The 19,751-nt window shown below is 40.2% G+C and overlaps 1 protein-coding gene across 1 annotated transcript in view; it reads left to right on the top strand.

Annotated features, from left to right (window-relative positions):
* The window catches only part of dpp10 (dipeptidyl peptidase like 10), a 942,753-nt gene that overhangs the window by 878,706 nt on the left and 44,296 nt on the right, over positions 1 to 19,751 (top strand). Inside the window, exons 16-18 of the mRNA XM_078552405.1 lie at positions 2,014 to 2,135; positions 12,606 to 12,653; positions 14,028 to 14,126. Of these exons, the coding sequence (XP_078408531.1) occupies positions 2,014 to 2,135; positions 12,606 to 12,653; positions 14,028 to 14,126 (269 nt within the window). The remainder of the gene's footprint in view (positions 1 to 2,013; positions 2,136 to 12,605; positions 12,654 to 14,027; positions 14,127 to 19,751) is intronic.

The following is a 19,751-nucleotide window of genomic DNA, read 5'->3' as shown; positions in this document are numbered from 1 at the left end:
TATCTTGAGCAAAATTGTTCACCTTGTGGAGAATACAAAATTGTGTTTGTGGAGTTCAAGTTTGTTTTTTAATCCAATGCCGGAATTGACAGGGAGTTTGCTGTGCGAGTGAGAATTCAGTTTACATAAAAGGTCAAATCGGTCAGGAGATTAAGCTGCCACTTATTTCATCCACAATTAATGAAGCACAAAGCTTGTTGTCTGAACCCCAGCTGAGACCAAGAGCTGGGCACTAACAATTCAATAACTGTAAAACTCCATGTCAGAGATATGTGGACTACTATCTCTGACACAGCAGAAGTTGAGATGGGTAATTCTTTTAAATTGCTATCAGTTTGGTAGCACAAATTTAAAGTTGAAATGAAAAATTGCAGATATTTACAATCTATCTTTTACAGTCTGCCGTTATCTTAGTTTCCTCCAGTGTGAGATGAATAAGGCCACCAGTTCAGAATGCAGTATCCTTAAAGTTAGGGTAAAAAAATGGAGATGTTACAGATCAGTAGTTTATATGGAGGAACAGAGCAAGCGAAAAGAGGGCAATACCCCATCAGTACATGGCAGGCAGGAGCAGGATGGTCTCCATGCTCTGCACTCACCTGCCTTTATCTTCCACCATACTCCCAGACCACATGAGCCAGATTTTCCTATTCTATACCATTGTGTCATAAATCACTGGGGGTAGTGCGCTGCAATATCAAGCCCCACTGCCCCCTGAGCTGCGACAAATGTGTAAAGTTTGATCAAACTGCCTAATTATTTAATTTAGGTTAACAGAATACGAGCACCAGGTTTGTAAGCTTAATAAGTAAATATTTGTTTATTGAACAAATTGTCTTTAACCAGTGGCAAAAGAAAGAAATATGGGCTGCTAATTTCTAACTCTACAGCCTAAACTCTACTCCTTCTTAAATCCCTATATACAAGACACATAAGACACACAAAAATATGGATTTTAAGGGTGGGATAAAACAGTTTAATAGCACCAATCCTGGAGTACAGGAATCAATGGGTTGATTTTGATCAATGTCTTCTAAATTCCTTTCTGTTCTTTGTTGATGACACAAGATGGTATTCACAGCACTTTCAGTCTTTAATTCACTGGTTGAGCATTTGCTTTTCAATGTCTCTAATGGTGATTTCCCCCTTTTCCTCTTGACAGGGGATTTTCAGAGAGAGCAGGTTATAGAGATATGAGAAAAGAAAACAACTAGCTATTATTGTAGAATTACTGGGACCTTACACACACAGGAGAAAGAGGCTTTAAGGCTTTTCTCTTTTCAGACTAGGAGCTTTCTTTCTCTGCTGCACTGATCTCACACAAACCCTGGTCACCTGATTAGGAGCAGTTAAAATGTTGTTGCCAGGCAGTTCCCCATTAGACCAGACTCCTCCTTAGCACCTGTCTTTCATGGCGCACACCGTTTCAGGACAGCAACATTGTATATATCCCTCACACTGTTCTAGTAGACATGTCTTTCAAACTGCAGCCATTATAATTTAACCCACAGTCCAACAGAAATATAAGGATATGTTCTTTACAATTGACACATCCGTTGGGCTATGGATACATCTTTTATTTCTCTAATTTGTCTCCTCATTACCTCATCATTGCCTCATTTTGTCACACCATTATCACTCCTGTCACTTAATCATCTCCTGCCCTCTGCCTAATCACAGACCAATTTCCCTGTCACCTTTTTCTTTTGCTTTGTACCTCCTCATAAACTGTTCATCTATAACACCTCTTGGTTCTAATGAAAGGTTATCGACCTGAAATGTTATCTCTACCTCCTCTGATGCCACCTGACTTTCAGCATTTTCTGTTGTTATTTCAGATTCCCAACATTGACAGTCTTTGCTTTAGTTTTTGGGCAAATGTTTGGTTAATTTGTTGGTGAAAACATATTACATTTGCATTTTGGCTGCACTGGCATATCAGTAACAGCACAGTGGTAGAAAATTCTCTGTTCAATGTTCTAACCTGCTTCCTTATGCTTGCTCTATTTACAGTGTACACACTGTGGGGTCATTTCACCGCCAGTGTCTTTCCTGCACTTTCCATAGGGATAATTGTACTTACTTCAGTGCCCACTTCAGCCCCAGTAACGAACACTTCATACTGCACTGTGAAGGTAGGCTCTGAGTCAATTGAGAGATACAATAAATACAATTGATTAGCTGTTCTTCCATAATTAAAACATTCTGCTGCTGTAAGTAGGAAAAACCAGTTATGGTTTATCCAGGGCAAGTCTACTTGCTACAGATCAAATGTAAGGTCTCACGTGTATTGATTTAGCATTTATTCATGCATCTATCACATTGTTGCCAATTGTCCACTTTCTGTTGAAGTGATTAGCAATTCCATGCAGTCACTGATCATTCTGCTTGTGCCCCTAAGGTCAGCCTTTTCAGGGTTGGTGCTAACCCTGAAAAATCTCTCTCACCACCATATGGCACCACTGATGGTTTGGGTGGGGGAAAGCTACAAAGCCTGTGTGTGCCTCTGATTGATTGTTTTACATTGGTGAATCAGGGATGATGGCAACCATTTAATTATGGTTACAAATGCAAATGTGAATGACGATAAAAACAATTAACTCTAGGAGTGTTCTTGTGGAGCATGACTATGAAACCTTTACAATTTGCATACTAAGTTCAATTGTAATATTGCGCAAGGATTTATAACGTTTACATCACTGTGTCATTGGATTTTTATAAGGTTATGATATTCATTACTTCTTCATATTAAAATTTGAAAAGACATGCAGGTTTTTCTGCTTGAGTTTCTGCATTTATTCAGATCATGTTTGCTGCAGGAATTACCATTTCAGTCCTATACTCCATTTAATGCTCTGCCTCACTTCAGTCTGAAATATCAAGGGATGACTGGTGTTTTCATTCAGATAATTGAACATGATGACCAGTATATCGACTGACAGAAGAAGAAAGGTTTCAGGTTTAAGAGTATCACCATATGAGATAAAGTATCAGTCGGACTGCGACTTTTACACTATGTTATGGATTGTGTTTCAATGCTTCGGGCAACTTCTTCCCAAATGATTGCTATTTTGCTATTTCTTCTTTTGTTACATATAGAATATTGCTGTTTGTTCCTGTGTTTTGGCGCCATGATTATAAAAAAGCCAAAAATATGGAGGCACACAAGATTGAAGTGGACTCAGATTCAGCATTTGAAGCCATAATTAATATATTCTACAATTAGTTGTTTAGTAGTACAGAGCTTGAGTATTGCTGAAAAAAGAGATATTTTTTCATCAAACCTTTTCATCTTGCACTCATCAGTCCTGATGAGTGCAAGACAAAAAGCTTTGACAAAAATAGTCTCTTTTTTTCAGCAATATTCTGCAATTTTGTTGTATATAATAAATAAACTATGTTTGGCTTCAAATGCCAAATCACAGTCCGCTTCAAGACTGGAAAACACAACAATAAAAAGTGTCAAAATCAAAAGTTCCAACACAGGAAAACCCAGAAATATATATATTTTTACTGTTAGAATGCACTTGTCCTTCCACCATTTCTAACTCCAACGCTGCAAAAAATGGATGTGTGAACTTAAGATTTTTTTTCTCTATGATACAACTGATGAAATAATGGGTACAGCTACACCTCAAGTCATGACAACTTTGTGTCCCACTGTTCTTCGATTATTATTGCCTCTTTTCAGGTGTCATACTTGGGACTTTTCATCGAAAAAAATTGTGCGATGTAATCCATAAATACTTATAAAAATCCAGAAATTTAGGATGGAATTTAATGCCCTTCCTGAGGTGAATTGGGTTATGGGGGGGACACTTAATTGGGCGGGAGGGTGGTGGGTGGGAACCTCGCTGCCTTCCTGCCCCAATTAAGACCAGGGCAGGAGGTTCGTGGGCAGCCTTCCTGCACCATTACCAACTGAGTCCCTTAAGTGGACAATTAATGTCCACTTAAGGGCCTCATCCTGCCGCAGCTGGTATTCATCCAATGGTGGACAAGGGACTCATCATGCCCTGGAAGCAAATCCTGTTGGGGTTGCTCATGGGCTTCCGGAATGGGGTGGGGACAGGGTCCCTTGTTCAATGCCCCCCCCCCCAAGCTCTTGCTGTTGACAACACCCTGCCCCCACAACACCCACCCCGCGAACCCCATCCTACCATCACTCAGCTGTGGCCTGCCTCCTTCCCTGATCCTAGGCCTCTCTCTGGGTGCATTGTCAGCAGCTACCACTGCTCCCCCTGTGGCGCTGCCTGTAGTGACAGCTGCTGGCCTCTGATTAGCTGGCAACTCTAGGAGGGTGGGATTTCTGCCCCCAGGTCCTTGATTTCGGGAAAGCCCACTGCTGCTCAGTTAAGTGTCTGAGAAGCACTTAGTGTGATGGGCCTTCCCCAATGGAGACAACGCAGGGACCTTACCAACTCTCTAGCTGGCAGGCAAGACCCCTATAACCTCCACTAAATACCAATCTCAATCTATTTAATCTATTCAGTCTCCTGGATCTTTTTTATGACCTTTTTTTCCAGTTGTGCATTGTTTTTTGTGGGTTAATGTGAACCTTTTTGAAGCTACTCATCAGCCTTTCAGGTTTTGTCGGTTGGCATGTATGCTATTGAAAAATAAAGTGTAAGACATCTGAAGCAGGTTAATCAAGGCAAAGAAAATACTTGTTGAAGCATTTTTGCTCACATTGCTAAAATTGCAGCATGTCAATATAGTAATTATCTTTACCTTACAATTGATTAGTTCAATGTGCACCAGTGACACCAGGAAATATGCAGTAAAGTCACATATTTCAATGTCTAACAATATCATGTCATTGAAGCCAGGGTGGGAGGTTTTAAACAATAGTTTAAAGAGGGAAACCAATGGTTATAGGCTGTAGTGTATTGTAGTGATGTCCTTTCTGATGTAAATTAATGATGTGGCAAACTATTTTATCAGGTTATTATGTAGAATGCCTAGGTTTTAAATGGTGAAGTTAAATTACACTGGTATTTAAATCCGTGATATAAGATTTTCTCCGAGTGCTTTGTCCACCCTCTTTATAAACAGGTTAATGATTTGTTTTGGAAGAGATTTTCTTTTTCCAAATGTTTCCGCCCTGTTATTATTAATAAAGTGTTCACTGTCTGAAAGTAAAAGAGCCTGTCAGAAGATGTTCTCTGCATTTTTAAATTACTTGATGGTTGTTTGTTAAAGTCCGAGAAGATGCTGGACTATTGTATCACACTAATTATGCTTTATTCTTTTACAATGTTAAGCAGAGTAATTTAGATTGTTCCTTCCTGAAACAAAGCTACTATTTCCTAATGACAGTGATTGGAATTTTTCATCTTCCCTGTCAACTGCAAACATTTATGAGTTAAGTTATGCTTTGCATTATGATTCCCATCTTGCAGCTTTTAAAAGCATCTCCCTTTACTGCTCAGTAAAAATTTTTAAAAAGCAATACAAATAGGAATAGCTGTACGAATGGGACTACAAAATCAGCATGACTGGTTGCAGAACAACAATTTTCTGATCCATGCTCCCCTCAAGTGAAACACTGAGCACTCTTGTTGCTAGCGGTAATCAAACTAGCTGGATACCTCCATATTCGTATTTCATTGCAATTTGGAGCTGTTGGTTACGTGGAATTAATGGGGATATGTATATCGAGCAAGTACTTTTTTATTATAGGGTTGGGCACATCTAGTTCAGTTCTCAAACCAGTCTGAAATCATGCCCCCATGTCTTTTAATGGAAATACTATCCGACAGTAATGATATGACAGCAACGTCCAGCAACGAGGAGGTGACGAAACCTGTTGGGTTTCTGGTCAGGCAAAGTGATTAACGTTTTTTTTTAAAAACACACAAACAGAATTTCATAAAATGGTAGAACACTTCAAACAAAAAAAAAATTAGATTTTCTTGCCCTTTAAGGAATGCTTACCATTATGCTTTCTGAGTCACTTCATAATGCCTGTTTGTCTGCACAAATCAGCACTTGATGCGGTAAATTTAGTGACTGACCTTAAAATGCACAGCAAATTTAACCTATAACTTGATGTATTTTAGTGGTTAGATACAAAATCAGGTAAACCAGCAGAAGAGAATCTGAGGACTTGGTCATCAGTCACTGACTTGCACTAAAAACCTGCATACTCCTTAAGAGTAAATTCATCAGATTACACTCCAGCACAGAGCTTCACCACATGGGAATGAAGGTCATGGATGAGGCCATTACAGTACAGTACTGATTCTCCAACCTGTGCTCTGTTTATATTACATTGGAAATGCGGTCTTGCTGAACTTAGCCATATATTTGCAGAATTTGCAAATTTACAAGTGGTGGAACGTAGCATTGTGCACATCGTCACTCCTGTTTGGGGTTGGTGGAGGGGTAGGTGCGGAAACTACCTCCTGCATTGCCCAGCTTCTGGTTTGAGCTATATTGCTGTGGGAGGTGGCAAAAAGAATCTAGGTACTACACCAAAGGAATGGGAGGAAACTAGAGAAGGTTTTGGGACCACTCTAACATGTCTCTTTGTGGCCAATTCAGACGTTTACAGAGAACAGTCAAAATGAAAGAAAAAATTAGCTAGTCAGTATCCTAAGGCAGAATATTGCTGTTGGCGTGCGGGGGCGGGCCTGACACACCGACACGTAAAATGACGCGCAGTGACATCGGGCATGCGTCTCGACACCATCGCGCGTCGTTTCAATATTTCATTAGGCTGGCATGCGCCAGTGGCTGCTGTGCACCCGCCAAACTGTCAACGGCCTATTAAGGCCATTAAAAAAACAATTAAAGCTGTTAACCACGCTGGCCACCCAACCTTAAGGTTGGCAGGCAGGTGAAGAGCCCAAGCGGCCTTTACGTTTTTCAGGAAACCTCATCCACGGGCAGGATGAGGTTTCCTGAAAGTTGTATAAAATAATTAATTAAATTTTGCAAAATTCGCAAACATGTCCCAGCTCATGTGACACTGTCACATAATGGGACATGTTTAAATAATTTTTTACTTTGTTTATTAAGAAGTTTCATTATCAACTTAATTTCCCTGAGACAGCTCTGTGCCTCAGGGAGATTGCTGCGCTCTTTCGCACGCATACTCTCTCCTCCCCCTGCCCGCACAGGTAGCGCTGAATGCTACGGAACGCGTATTACGCTGGTCGGGCCTTAATTAGCCTGCCCGCATAAAATCGCGGCGCGCAGCCGATCGCGGACGGCGATTGGCTCCGTCCCCGCCCTCTCCTGCCCAGCCTGCCCGACACAGGTAAGATTCAGCCACTAGATAAAATTCAATATATTCACTAGGAGAGAGGGTGCTATAATGCATTCCAGTGAATGAAGTGACTGCATAGCTTGGAAAGTCGTATTCCATCCCTGCTTTCTGAATGAGACTGAAAACTGAATTATTAATTGACCACACTCCAAAAGTGAAACAACTTCTATGTGCCATCAGGCTGGAAGTGACAATAAAGCAAGACATTACTCCCCTTATAGTTACTCAACCTGGCAATGAAATGGAGACACACTCCAGCAAGAGAACTGCTAATCTGGGTAGTGACACGCCCAAATGTGATGAGGTAAATTCTGGCCTTACTTAGCATTTTCCAGATTCTCATAGCACAAACTCACCATCAAAAAGTTTTTTTGTTTTGAGAAAGCAAAGACTGAATATCAGATATTGCAGCTCGTTCGTTGTGCAGCAAAAATCTTTTGATTTTCAAAATTACATTGTTTCTTTTTGAATCAATCATGCATCCTTCTGTCAGTGACTTTATAGGATGGAAATTATTTGAACACATTAATTGCAAAGTAACAGAATAAAATCCATGCTTTATAATAGGGCTTTGTAATTTGCAGCATGCAAGCTTAATTAACTTCTATCTCACAGCTGTAATATGGATCAATTTTTAAAAATACAGCCTAGACAAAAGACAAACCAATGGGAAAATGCAGGGGTTGAAATCATGCAGTGCATTACTCTTAATGAATGTCTCTACATGTTCTGTAAAATCCCTTTGCTATGTTTAGAAAGCCATAAACCAATTTGTTTTCAATTAATTTCAATAGTGGAGGGATCCGTGTTGTAAAAACACCTAACATGTTCTTCACTGATATTGTGTAACATTATTCAGTAAGAGTGCCTGATCATCTCTTAAGTTAGACAAAAACAAAAATAGATGGAAGACAGAGTTAACGTTTCGAGTCCATATGACTCTTCATCAGAACTAAAGAGAAATAGAAATGAGGTGAAATATAAGCTGTTTAAGGGGGGTGGGACAGGTGGAGCTGGATAGAGGGCCAATGATAGGTGGGGGCAAAGGAGAGATTACCAAAGATGTCATAGACAAAAGGGTGTTGACGGTGGTGATATTAGCTAAAGGATGTGCTAATGGTGACATTAAGGGTAGAAAGCAGGATGAGCAAGTGACAGATGACCTGGGTTGGGTGGGGTGGGGGGGAAGAAATCAAAATAGGCTAAAAGGTGGAGATAAAACAATGGATGGAAATAAATTTTAAAATAATAATAGAAATAGGTGGGCAAAGAAAAATATATTTAAAATATATAATAATTATTAGAAAAGAGGGGATAAAAAAGGGGGTGAGGATGAAGGAGAGAGTTCATGATCTGAAGTTGTTGAACTCAATGTTAAGTTCGGAAGGCTGTAAAGTGCCTAGTCAGAAGATGAGGTGCTGTTCCTCCAGTTTGCGTTGAGCTTCACTGGAACATTGCAGCAGGCCAAGGACGGACATGTGGACATGAGAGCAGGGTGGTGTGTTGAAATGCCTGTTACAGAACATGTATCATATACATTTCATTGAATAAGATAGCAGAGCTGATACTACTTTCAACAATACAGGACAAGCTATTTAATGGGCAGAATTTTCTGCCTGTCGGCGGGCCCAACCCAATCTCCGACAGGTGGGGAGCCAATCGCCGCCAGCGAAGCGGACCACATCGCCATTTTACGTGGGCGGGCCAGTTAAAGCCCGCTCAGCGTGACGTCCGGTGGGAAGCGATATGCACTTCCTATGCAGGCAGGGGGGATTCCCTAAAAGCGAGAGTGCGCTCTTTCGCGCATGCGCACGCAAGAGCGCACATCTCCCTGAGGCTGCGCTTAGTCTCAGGGAGATCGCTTCAACTTTGAAAAATATTAAAAATAGAAAAAAGAAGTTCCCTAACATGTCCCCCAATGTCACATGAGATGGGACCTGTTCATAATTTGCAGAATAACTTTATTAAAATTTTTAACACCCTGCATGAAACCTCATCCCGCCGGTGGATGAGGTTTCATGTTTTATCTATTTGCCGCCAGGGCTCCTGGCCTGCCCGCCAACCTTAAGGTTGGATGGGCAGGTCCTTTAATTGTTTAAATGATCCTGTCAATGGCCTCAATTGGCCATTGACAGGTTGGCAGGCCCGCTGCTGATTTTGCTGCGCCCCCGCCTTCCTGAAAATTTAAATGGGGCGGGGTGACGTCGGGGGTTCCACCCAATGTCATCCTGCGTCATTTGATGCATCGGCTAGCGGGCCCCGCCCGCTGCTCGCCAACGGCAAAATTCTGCCCAATGAGTAGGATAACAAATCAAGTCCTCAAGCTGGCCAACTAATGCTTAATTCCGCAGGATAGAACTATATTATTTGTTATTTAATCATACATTTAAAATGTTTTTATTTTAATTCCATCTTCCAGGATTTACTTTATAACTCAAGCTGATCATTTTTCATCCTGCTTTTTGCACAAACCCACATTGTTTCGTTTAATGCTTCAGCTGAATCATTGGCTACAATAATTGCAAGGAGCTAACAGGGTGGGGTTGTAATGACCGGGAAACCTCAAAATTCAGGTAACACCCAAGTCATTCCATATTTAGCAGCAGGACCTTATTTCATTATTCTCTCCATCTCCCAGCAGCAGACTACCAGTTTGAGATGCTGGCTGGCTATCAAATGGGAAGGCCTGCGCTCGAAGGTTGTAGCTGGAATATTGTGGGTCTGCGAGGTGGGGCTGCAGTTAAGAGAATGCAAGGTGGAAAAAAGAGCAGAATTCAAGAGGTGTGGTGAGAGTGACTGCCCTTGATAACAAGGCAGCATTTGACCAAGTGTGGAATCAAGGAACCCTGGCAAAATTGAAGTCAGTGGGAATCGGGACAAAAACTCTCCACTGGTTGGTGCCATACCGAGCACAAGGAGAGTGGTTGTGGTTGTTGGGGGCCAAAGATCTCAGTCCCAGGCTATTGCTGCAGGACTTCCTCAGAGTAGTGTCCTAGGCCCAACCACCTTCAGCTGCTTCATCAATGACCCTCCCTCCATCATAAGGTTAAAAGTGTGGCTGTTCACTGATGATTACACAATGTTCAGCACCGTTCACAGCTCCTAAGATACCGAAGCATTCCATGTCCATATGCAATAAGACATGAACAACAATCAGCCTTGGGCTAATAAGTGGTAAATAACATTTGTGCCACACAAGTGTCAGGCAATGACCATCTCTAACAAGAGAGTATCTAGCCATCTCCCCTTGACAGTCAATGGCATTACCATCATTGAATGCTCCACTATCAACATCCTTGGGGGTTACCATTGACCAGGAACTGAACTGGACCTGTGGCTACAAGAGCAGGTCAGAGGCTGGGAGTCCTGTGGTGCAAAACTCACCTCCTGACACCCCAAAGCCTGTCCATTATCTACTGTGCACAGTTGAGGAGTGTGATGGAATAATCTCCACTTGCCCAGATGAGTGCAGATACAACAACATTCAAAAAGCTCAACACCATCCAAGATAAAGCAGCCTACTTGATTGGCACCCCATTCACCATTAAAAGTATTCACTCCCCCACCACCAATGCACAATGGCAGCAGTGTGTACCATCCCCACTGCAGCGATTTGCCAAACCTCCTTCAACAGCACCTCCCAAACCTGCAACTTCTACCACGTACAAGAACATGGGCAGAAGATGCATGAAAACACCACCACCTGCAAGTTTCCCTCCATGCCACATATCATCCTGTCTTGGAACTATATCACCATTCCTTCACTGTTGCTGGGTCAAAACCTGGAAATTCCTTCCTAACAGCACTGTAGGTGAACCTACACCACATGGACTGCAGTGGTTCAAGAAGCCGACTCACCACCACCTTCTGAAGGGAACATATTCTAGGCAGCAAATGCTGACTTTGCCAGTGATGCTTGCAATAAAAGCTTTAAAAAAGTATGTTCCAGAAGCTTCAGTTCATGCTGATCATGGCAGGTCTGCTTGGGGCCACTGTGGGGAAGCAGTTCTGGCTCTCCCTAGTTCACAAGCAGTGCTGAACAAGCACTTACCTGTTGAATTTTGCCCTTCTTGCCTCCCTTGATTCCCTTCCTGCAGACATTAAATGTAAATGTCAGTTAAGATTTGAGGCACACAGCCTCTTTAATATATTTAAATAACTGACACACCTCTGGACAGCAGGTTAGTCACCCACAGGAGTGTTCCTTCTGGCTCTGTATGCTAACTACACAGACTGCTGCTGGTCACGACTTTCCCTTCCACCAATTGCAAACCGAATTTCCCCTCTACCCTGATCACTGCTGCCATCCGCCCTCATCATAGCCACTGCTCCCCTTCGTGATCCTGCTACCCTCCTTCCAGATCGTCCTCTTTTCCAAACACTGCTTCCCTGGCCATCGCCACTCTCCTGGCTGCGCCCCCTCTCCTGGTTGTACCTTCCAACTCCCAGTAGCTCCCTGTCCTGAACATCCACTCCTCTCATAGCCAGTTGACCCTATCTACCAATTGACCCCCTTCCTGGTTTCCCAGTTCTCCCAGTCCTGTTAAGGGCTTACCTGGTGACACAGAGGCCCAATCTTCAAGGCCTCTTCTTCAGCGAACTGCCTGCAATGTCCAGATCGAGGTCCAATATTAGGTATATCTCAGGCCTATCCATTCAGGTGCAGGGATCATCCCAATTTTAGATGCAAGCAAATATTTCTGTCAACTATCTCATACCAGTAGTGATATTTTCTACTTGTTTTCCACTTGCTCTGACTGACATTAATGAGGCAGTAATTATCTCAAAATGGGGTCAGTATCCTTACTTCCCCTTAACCGTAACTCTGTAGCCACCTCCACTTTGAAAAGGGTCAATGTCAGAAGTCCATTGCAGCTGCCAGCTTCAGTTGGTAGGCCTTTGTAATATGCACATGATGTATAAAGGACCCCAAATGCATTTTAGGTTGGTACTGGTTGAAGTTTGTTTTTTCTTCAACTTTAACTTCTAAAGTTTGCACCGTAAAAAGATAAAGTTTGAAAATAGTTGTGTTTCTACCTTTGTTTCCAAAATACAGGAGTGTTATGTTATGAATCGTGTGATTACATAAATTAACATAAGGATCATATTAGTATGGTTATGCTTGTAAACCTTGTAAAATGAAATGTACACCCATAAATTATGACCTTCTTTGTCTCCTTGATATTACTTCCAATCAGAAGATAAAATGTTTTGTGAGGACTATCAGGATTCTATCAATTCCACCTTACAAAGCAGAGGAGCATGTAAAAGAATTAAACCAATACTGTAGAATATTAGAATAATATTTTCTTATATTCTATGTTTCATGCAGGTCCAAATATACCAATGGTCTCTGTCCATAGCATAAGCAATCCAAACAGTAAGTATATAACTTCTCATCTATAAAATTAATTTACTTAGAACCATTTAAGAATTCTTTGCTAATGGGCATTTAGTACATTACTCATTTGATCATAAACTCATAAACACTTTTCAATGCAAATAAACCCACTGAATCCAAAAAGAGCAAGTGAAACCCAATTATTATATAGTAAAAGCAGAGCTGAAGAGCTTACGTTATGTGTAGTTCTTGTTGGTATGCAGTGGAGAAATGTCACTGCATCATAAAAGATGTCAGGCCATCTCCTTTGTCCCTCAACTTTGTTCTGGAGGAACATTGTTTTTCAATATGGCTGGTGAGATGTGGTGTTTGGATTGGATTTGCCTCACTGCCAGCTGTGTTTGTAAACAAATGAGGAAAGATTTGCAAAGTAGCTTTTTGTTGAAGATTATCCCCATAGATGTCAAGAATGTAACCCAGTTTTCTGTTGAAAACTGTAGAAGCAGCAGAGTAGGTGTGATCAATTTTTAGTGATCTTAACTTTCTTCATTTTAAAATTTACAAATGATTGCCTTGATCTCAGAGTTGAAGTTATTTACATGAAGCCATGAGTGGAGTGGAGGAAAAAAATCAAGTGGAAATGTTCTTTTTGATGGTATAGGATGTTAGCTTTCTGTTGCCAGCCACAAAGTTATTAATTGTCCATTAGAAGTGCAAACTAAATCTTTAATTTGTTTTTAATTTAAGTACCTCAGTCTCATCAGTCTCGGTTCAGTTGGTAGCATGTTTGATTTTTGTGTCAGAAAGCTGTGTGAGTTTTAAGCCTCAGGCCAAAAACTGAGTGCATAACCTAGGTTGGCACTTCAGTGCAGTACTGAGGGACTGCAGTACTGTTAGAGGTGCCATCTTTCAGATGAAACATTGTTAGTTTCACGCCTCTTGAAGTTTATCATTAAATTCAGAATCAATAATGTTAGCGTAGCATTACTGTCACTCAGATAAAAGTGACAGGGCTGGTTTCCTTGTCATCTTCAAATGAAATGTATTGCCCTGAATAATGAGAGCAAGATTGGGTCATAAAATAAGATTAATGTAAAGTGAAACCAAATTAACAAATTTCTATCACTAGATAATGCATTAGTAAATAAAATAATATAAAAGGTTCAATTCTGTTGTGAATTGTTCTCATAATTTTATTAACCTTGTGGTTACAGTTGCATGGGCCTAGTAAGTGAGTTTCTATTGTGATATTTTACTGTCAGTCATAAAAGTGCTGTATCCTGAGTGCTGTAATAAATGTGATGTACTTGGTAATGGTGTTGCAATGTTTAGTAACCTTCTAGATTGGTACAAAAACTGTCATGCTTTTTATGATGCATAAACAAACTTATTTATTTCATTTTTATTATATAGACTCCTACATACTGGAAAATAATGCTGCCCTGCATGAATGTATCAAAGGAAAAAGGATCCACAAACCAGAATACAAGACTGTTCATATTGCTGATTATGGTGCGTTCATTATGTTTATTTTATCTCATTTAATTATGTAGCAATGGGTTGCACAATCTAGCTTCTACGATTTGTTGCTCTTGTGGCTACTAAGAAGTGTCCAATGAAGATAAAAATTAAAAACGAAACCGACAAGGTTCCATGTAATCCGAAAAAACACACATCAAAATTCAGTATTGTTGAGCACAGAACAATAAGTATATGTGAGTTACCAAAATCCACAATAAAGTACATTCAGCATGAAATTCTATTAGGCCCTAATGAAATCTTAATTTTTCTCATAGAAATGCATAATTGTAGATTTTACTTCAAATATTTTGGAAGGTGGAAATTTCCCACTTCGCAGTAATGCATTTTAAAGTGGGCAGGACCATTGGCAAATGATATGCCTACCTGAAGCAGATGGGTATTTCATTTTAACACTAATTTGAAGGGATATTGTGTATGTTGTATATGAATTGAGTGTTTAATTGTGTGGAGATGGTGGGCATTAACTGGGGACTCACTTGTGCTCCTATAAAAAGGGACAGACTGAAACTGTTAGTGGTTGTTTAGGAGGTGCAAGTTTGTAGTGCAAGCCTGTAAATAAATGCTTATAAAAGTGTGTAAAGATAGGCTCCAATTCTACCCTTCATCGCCTGACTTCATAGATTAGAACGTGGTAGCAGATAATGTTTGCCTAAAGGTGAAAGGTAAAAACTAAGAGACAAAATTCAGGTTTAAAAAAAAGCTAAACTTCCAATTGCCGTTGAGAAAAAAAAACAGAAAACAAGTTTAAATTGTCAGGGCATTATTACCCTCCAAAGTTCTCGGAGTCTGAACCATACCCACTTCATTCTTTCACTGGCCATATGTGGACACAAGTTACAACTCTACCAAAGAAGAAACAAGTCTTCGTCTTGACATTGTCACTTTCTACAACAAATAAAATCAGAACTAAAGCATTTTGTGGGTAGGACCAATTAGCTCAGTTGGTTAGAATGTGATGCTCAATGAAGGTACAGGTTCAGTCCCTGTAACCAGCTGTAGTTCTTGGGCCTGCCTCTTCTACTTGCCCCATTGTGATGTCATGGCATCATTGAGTAATGATTGGCAACCCTTGGACAATGAGAATGTTACATGAAGAGTGAGAGAGAGAAAATATTTTGCGAAATGGATGCCGTTTCGTTGAATAGTGATAAAGGTTTGGACCTTCTATTCAAGCTTCTGGATGAAACCCTCAAGAAAAATGATCTTGTAAATGCCTGGGAAGCATGGTCAGAATTTGATAGATTTCAGAAAACCGATTCCGCGAAAGAATATGTCATGAATTTTAACAGATTATATAAAAGGTTGACAAAGTTCAATTTTAGATCTTTGGATCAGTACTAGGGCTTAAATTAGTGAATTGTTCTAAGGTGTCTCAGATGTACAGGCTCCTGGTTCTAACTGGTGTGCAGTTCTCGGAGAAGGATACTCTTTTGGAATAAATACCTGCTGCCTTAAAATATTCCCGGAGAAACAGTCATTACCTTCAGCCTTCATGGGACAAATGAGACATTCTGCAGTTACACAAAGAACAGAAGACTCAATGATTTCCAGATTTTGAAATGCTCCAGATACAAGCGTCAATAGAACAGAAGACTTAAAGACAGACAGAATAAGCATGGAAATGCCTTTAGCAGATCTGGCTGTTAGAGCAGAAGAGAGAATCTGAACAACAATAAATGGTGAATGAATCCTAGGAATGTCCAAGGAACAGTTAATAAGTGCTCCAGATGTGACTTAAAGTGTCACGATGCTGTGAAATGCCAAAAGTGAAGGGGCAAGGTCTAAGAAATGACACAGGGTGAAGAAAATTCTGAAGAAGATGATGAAGATATAGTTTAATCTGAACAAATTGTACTGCTCAAAAAGCGATTTAGTCTTGTGATGAAAGTGCTAGTCCTGGACTTTAATTATGTAATTTCCTACGTCACAATTATGACGACACTTCAAAAGTACTTAATTGGCTGTAAAACACTTTGAGACATCCAGTGGTTATGAAAAGTGATTTATAAATGCAAGTCCTTTTTTGTATCAGTTGGTGCTTATAATTCCACAGTATGTGGAACTGATTGATTGATGTGTTGACTCACCATGTGGTGAGGTTCAACACAAGGTTAAGGAATGTAAAAATACAACTTGCTTTAGGTTTGGTATGTTTAATTGTATGCAGGTGGTGTGCTCCTATAGAAATGAAGTAACTGAAACTGTGAAGGCTAGGTTAGGGGATGCTTGTTTGTAATGTGTATCACTTAAAATAAAATGTGATAAAAGTGTGTAATGATTAGGTTCGAGTTCTATCCTTCACCACTTGGGATTCATGCACTAGAACATATAGTATACTAATAATTTGAGCTGTGACATGCGTTAAGCATTGTATGCTGGGAGAAAAAGATTACTTTAGACCTTTGGCCCCTAAAGCTCCCTACTGCTGGGGCTTGCATTGTAACATTTCTGCGTCTGTTATAGACTAATTGAAGGAGATTGACTTCTATGATTAGTTAAACATATCCATTATCATTTGTATCATGCAACTAACAGGACTGTAGAAGGTGAACTAGATGGACTTTAGTCTTTTCTTCATCTAGCATTACCTATGTTTCTGTGTCTAAGGGGCAGAACAAAGGTACCTCCTTATCTGAACAAGGTATCTTTGCCTGGAATTTCCATGGAGGTTCTACTGATCTCTTCCCATGGCTTTGGCAGAAGATCGGCAGAACCCCCAGAAAAACAGCATTATTAGCCAGAAGCACTATTTCTCTGGGGTTTTTACTAAAGTTACAGTGCTTGGACGTCTGTAGTACCATGAATCAGGCACATTGACCTCCAGGAACAATATCCCAATTTGTATTCACATGGAATGGTGCTCCACTCCCCGAGCCGCATCTTGCTAAATTTATCCATAAATTAGCAAGATCATTCAGAAAGGCCATAAGGCTGGTTTGCATATGAAACGAAAATCTATCAACACAGGTTTCTCCTTTGAGGATGAGGTTGGGGCACATTGTTGGGATAGAGTGAGGTTTATCCTCCAGGCAGCATGCGTTAAGCATGACCTTAGATTGCTTGTGATAATACTCATAAAATGTTCTATTCATTGCTGTGACCTTAAATAAAAGAGGAAGCAAAAATTAATTTCAAAGAAATAAAATGGAGAGCCAGAGCAGAAATCAATTCACAGCAGATGTCTCATTATAACACTTTAAGTATGTGATAAGACAGACACAGTCAACAAATGAAAATAGAAGTCTACAGCAACCAGAAAAATTGACTGGAGGGCCAGATAAATCAGTTAGTTCTGTAGATTATTTTTAAATAATTTTCTTGTTGATCACTCTATCATTCTCACCATTTTGAAAGACTTCACATGTCTGCTTGCCTTGTGAGCATCTATATTTAAATTGGATTAATTGTCACTTATTGGTAATTATAGATTATCTTGTTTCACACCCAGCATTTATAGTATTTCTCACATAGATATTAGCTCACTTTGCACAGTACTTAGTTTTATTGCATTTGTTTTGTTAAATTGGTGTAGTTTAGTTTTCATTTCTATTCTGCTGTGATATTTTTTGCATTTTAGGTTTCCTTACCACAATTCAGCAATTCATTCATTTGTTTAGAATTGTATAATTCTGGGATGACTGACAGGTCAGATTGTCCTGCACTGCACTGTTATAAAGCCTAAGCATGATCACAGAATGGATATTTTCCCATGTAACATTAAAAAAAACGTTTGCAACCTTGCACCCTCAATTGTTTAAAGCTGTGACCAAAGCAATTTCCAAAATGAGAGTTCCAAAGAAGTGTCATATTAGACACAAAATGTCAACTCTTTCTCTCATCACAGATGCTGCCAGGCCTACTGTGCTTTCCAGCACTTTCTGTTTTTATTTCAAATCTCCAGCATCCACAGTATATTGCTTTTATTCAAAATGAGATTGCTGCTTCAGCCAAATCAATATATTTTTACCAGGAAATAAGTGCTGTCTTGCTATAGCTATTTTCATCAGACAGGAATGTAAGAATGCCCACTCAGGATGCTAGTCGCAAAACAGCACAAATTGCTGCCTCCCCCCACCCCACTTTGGTGTTTTTTCCAAATATTCTTTGTCACTCTGTCTCCATGATGCACTATTTGAAATGCAGAATTGACCATTGCATTTCAAAATACTTTAATATATGTGAAACCTTAGCTTGCTTGACAGTACAGTATGCAATTTCTCCAGTCTTATTGTACTCTCATCAGATTTAAAGTTACCATTTATCTTTTTATTATAATCATCATTATGCCTCCTTCTGTGCCATAAGTTTTCTACATTTTCTAAATTTTCTAAATATCTGAAAAGGAGGAATGTGCAGGGATGTGGGGAGAGGGAGGGAGATTGGCAGTATGTGAATTATTTCTTAGGAGAACCAGCAGAGACATGATGGGCCGAATGGCCTTCTTTGCTGTAATGATCTATGGCCTGAATTTTCCCCGCGTTGAACGGGAGCGGGCCGGGGGCGGTGGTGGAGCTGACCGCCACCCGCGATTGGCTCCGCACCGCCATTTTACGCAGGTGGGCAAATTAAGGCCCACCCAGCATAATACGCGAGCGGTAGAGTTCAACGCTACCTGGAGAGGAGGGGCCAGCGCTCTTTCACAGAGCTGCCTCAGGGAGATTGAAGTGCTTTTAAAATAAATAAATAAATGGAATAAAAATTTAATGAAACATGTCTCCTCATGTGACTGTGTCACATGAGATGGGACATTTTTTTTATTTCAGAAAACTTTTTTATTCAATTTGTTAAAGCTTTAGGAATCCTCATCCTGCTCATGGATGAGATTTCCTAAAAAACGTAAAGGCTGCTTGGCCTTTTTGCCTGCCTGCCAACCATTAGGCAGAGAGATAGTGAATGTGCTGGCTATGATTTTCCAAAATTCCCTAGATACAGGAATGGTCCCACTAGATTGGAAGTTAGCAAATGTTATGCCACTTCTCAAAAAAAGGGGAGAGAAAACAATGAACTACAGGCCAGTCAGTCTAACATCAGTTGTTGGGAAAATGCTAGAACCTATTATTAAGGAGGCCTTAACAATGCACTTAGAAAAGCAAAGTATTATCAGAACAAGTCAACATGATTTTACTACAGGGAAATCCTATTTGACAAATTTATTGGTGTTTTTTTGAGGATGTAACTAGTGAGGCAGATAAAGGGGAACCAGTAGATGTAATACGCTTGGATTTGCAAATGGCTTTCGATAAGATGCCACATAAGAGATTAATGAGCAAGATAAGAGCTCATGGAGTTGGGGTAAAATTTTAGCAATGGTAGAGGATTGGTTAATGGATGGAAAGCAGAGAGTGGGCATACATGGGTCTTTTTCAAGTTGGCAGGGAGTGAATAGTGGTGTATCACAAGGATCAGTGCAGGGGCCTCAGCTTTTACAATATATATTAATGATTTAGATGAAGAGACAGAGCATCATGTATCAGTGTTTGCTGATGATTCCAAGCTAGGTGAGAAGGTAAGCTGTGGGGAGAACACAGAGAGGCTGCAAAGCAATATATACAGGTTAATTGAGTGGGCAACAAGATGACAGATGAAGTATAATAT

Source organism: Cetorhinus maximus, chromosome 11 (genome assembly GCF_964194155.1).
Source record: "Cetorhinus maximus chromosome 11, sCetMax3.hap1.1, whole genome shotgun sequence".
NCBI lineage: Eukaryota > Metazoa > Chordata > Chondrichthyes > Lamniformes > Cetorhinidae > Cetorhinus > Cetorhinus maximus.
This window is presented reverse-complemented; position numbering and strand designations above follow the sequence as displayed.